This window comes from Medicago sativa, chromosome 2 (assembly GCF_051527215.1).
Source record: "Medicago sativa cultivar Bolivia chromosome 2, Bolivia_mono, whole genome shotgun sequence".
NCBI classification, from domain to species: Eukaryota; Viridiplantae; Streptophyta; class Magnoliopsida; order Fabales; family Fabaceae; genus Medicago; species Medicago sativa.
Window position 1 is genome coordinate 14,036,670 of NC_140750.1, and position 3,480 is coordinate 14,040,149.

The 3,480-nt window shown below is 42.9% G+C and overlaps 1 protein-coding gene across 1 annotated transcript; it reads right to left on the minus strand.

Annotated features, from left to right (window-relative positions):
* Positions 1-340: 340 nt before the first annotated feature.
* LOC146944782 (PKS-NRPS hybrid synthetase cheA-like) lies at positions 341-2,798 on the minus strand. The gene is made up of 3 exons (XM_085747988.1): positions 2,712-2,798; positions 899-2,593; positions 341-586 (listed from the first exon to the last, which is right to left on the minus strand). Exons 1-3 carry the CDS (start codon positions 2,796-2,798, stop codon positions 341-343), a joined length of 2,028 nt encoding a protein of 675 aa, XP_085604114.1.
* Positions 2,799-3,480: the final 682 nt, after the last annotated feature.

Sequence of the window (3,480 nt, forward strand, 5' to 3'; positions counted from 1 at the left end):
TTGCCAATACCGGAGTAAGATAGAGCGTCCAAGACCTCTTTATACCGCCTATCATCATTAATCATCCTCCGATAGCGGTCATTTTCTACACCGATAAGCTCTTTGTAAAGGTTGTACCGGACTATTACGTGATCATCAACAGTCAAGTTACGTAGGACCGCAACTGCTCGGAACCCACAATGGCCATCACCGGGTACATCCGTAACCTTTTCAATAAAGCCATGCATCCAAATTGGGATTTGGTCTTTGTTTGGTATGTGGACCTCAACGGGTGTTGGCTTCTTGGGATTTTTTGGAATTGACTTAGGAGGAGTAGGAGACATGTTGCTTTTCCGTGCTCTCATTCTACTTGTCCCTGTTGACCGTGTCTGTGAACCCTGTGTTTCTTGCTCTTGGGAGTCAACAATCTCCCATAGGGAAGGGGACCGCCTTGTCGATCGAATGCTTTGCTTATCTTTCTTTGGAGCTCCTTTGGTGGTGACCTTATTTGGCGTGGACGCATAGAGGTGGTTTCCGGTAAAACAAATTGCCGGAATTGTTCTTTCAAATGCACTTTCATGTTGTAATCGGCGTCCTTGAACTGCGCCTACAATGTGTAACAAAACAGTCAGAGGAAAACCAGTCAGAAACATGCCATTCGGTTACTACTGGTGACTTCCGGATTATACAATCCGAAATAGACAAGCTAATCCGGATTGTATAATCCGGAACTTCCCGATACACCCTTTGCATGAACCTTAAATGCACTTGCATGGGGCGTAAATGCTACTTATCCGGATTACATATTCCGGAATACAACTGTTATGTCCGGATTATATAATCCGGATTGCACCAGTACATAATACAGAAACAGAAATCTTGGGCAGAACATAAACAGAGATAGTTTTGAAAAAAATACCTGGAGAATATCCCATTCTGGCAATAGAGAGATGTCTTCTTTTTTAAGCTTCGGGTCAACCTCGTACTCGAACCCCAACCTCTTCCAGTGGGTGTGAATTTCTTCCAAACGAATGGCGGTGCCGTTCTTGATCTTCAAAGCTAGCATACATGCACACGGTAACCCGTATGTGATCAAACTCAAACAACCACATCTTGATTTATCCGTACCAATTTCAAGTGCTTTATTGTACTCCACTACGAGATGATGCAAAACTTCCCTTGAAATGTTCCGGATCAACCTAGACCACAACACCTTGTCTTTGAACCGATGTTCAAGCATGATAATGCTCGTCTGAAACGAAGCATGTATTGCGGTATGTTGCAGCTCTAGCATGGCATGAACGGATTTCCAATTTGTGCTCAAATCACCCATACTACTACTCAGATACTTTTTCAACCGAGCGTGTGCAGATTCAGCTCTGTTTGTTGTAGTATTCCCCTTATGAAGGTGTTTGTCAACCCAAAACCTCACAAACTTATCCTTAACTGGATCCAAAATTGTCTTTTCAACATAATCCAAAAACTTGGGAAATTTTGCGCATACAACTTTGAACCGGGTCCAATTATCAATATATGCTTCCTCCGTGTCGGAGTCCACAATAACCATCCATGCAGCCATCACAGTCTTCACAACCGAACCAGACTTAATCGGTTGCCCATTCTTGCCTTTGAGATCCGTCACTTTGCAATCCACTTTAAACTTTGCTCTCACATTTTGTCCAATGTGATATGAGCACAACAGAGTAGTAGCTTTAGGGAAAACCTTTTCCACGGCATTGATCAAAGCATTGTCCCGATCAGTGACAACTACTTTGGGATAGAGATCTTTGGAGTGCAACATCTCACGACACCTCTCAAGAGCCCAATAAACATTGTCTTGCCTCTCAGACAACATATAGGCAAAAGCAATAGAGTATGTTTTCATGGTAGAAGTATTACCGACAAACTCAAGCAATGGAAGACGATACTTGTTTGTCTTGTATGTTGAATCCAACACAAGCACCGTGGAGAAAGTGTTAAACAACTTGATAGACTCTGGATGTGCCCAAAAAACATCACTGACTTCATCAGAATCATGATACTTCCTACAATGAAAAACGTAACCATTATCAACCAAAGACTTCAAGAGATGTTGCATGTCATTCCTCGTACCCCTAATGGACCGCCTACATCTGTAAGTAGCATTATAAACGTGTTTGATGGTAGTTGAAGTGGTACGGTTCCTCTTCTTTAAGTTGGTAAGCATTTGCCTCGGAGGAACATTAGATTCCACCATCTTTTCAAGGTGAACACGTTCATTTGGGTTTAGACGACCGGCGGTTTTATGACCTTTCAACACATATGTCATGCCATGGTTGTGTTTACCATCACCAACTTTGAGGCTCCACTCACCATCAGTCAACAAGTAACCTCTCAGCCTAAATGGACATTCACATTTAACCGAACCAGCTATCTCACGCCGACTCTTTCTCTTGTACTCAGTGTATGAACCTCCCCTTTTACATATCAAAGTAACAAATGCATTTCTTCCGTTGCCACCGTTATCGGATTTACCAATAACAGTGGAAAACCAAAGCTTCCTAGCTTTCTCCCGAACCCACTCCAACAAATCATTCCGTGTTGCAAACTTGTGTTTGGTGGTAAAATGTTCGCGCTGGTCAATACAAACAGCAACAACTAGAGGTGGTACAACAGGAGGAATATGAGGAGGAGCATCCACTACTTTGGGGGGGGGGGGGGGGGGGTGGGGGTGGGGGATTCTCGGATTTGGCATCTCCGGAATCATGCGCATATTCAAGTAAAAGAAGCTCTTCCACAACAGGAGGTTCATTCTGAGGTCCATCATCATTCAGGTCCATCATCATTCGGGGGATCAACAGGAACAACCATAACTGAAAACAGTGCAAAACAGAGTCAGAAAATGAACACAGCTTCTCTATTGCTGGTGTCCGGAAAATGTTATCCGGAATGCATGAACACAGTCCGGATTACTGTATTCCGGATAAGTACAGTGAAGATCATACAACGTGATCAAATCTTAATCGCCTAAAAATCGACTAGGGAAAGGTTTATATACACATTACCTTTGCATTCAGACTAAAATGATGATGTTAACACCCTTTGATGGCCAGATTGCTGCTCCAAACCAAGATTTCGCCCAAATGGAGTGTTTTTTAGAGGTGTAGGGAGTGTTTTTGATAAAGGTGGTCTGCTTCAGCTAGGTTCTGGAGAACTATATATAACCTAGCTATCCGGATTACATATTCCGGAAAAAGACGTCTACTTTTTCCCGCTCGTTTTGAATACAGGGCGTGCGAAATATCTTCTCCGGAATACAGCTCTTATGTCCGGATTATGTTATCCGGATTGTATTTCAACTGACCAACCCCAAGTTTCGCAAGTCCTCACGAGACAGGGTGATTTTCAAACGGTACAGATTATACACTCCGAATATTGTCCGGAATATATTTTCCGGATAAAGGGTATTTTGGTAAAAAAAATAGGGCGCGCGAGAAGGCCATAGGGTGGAAAAAGTAATAC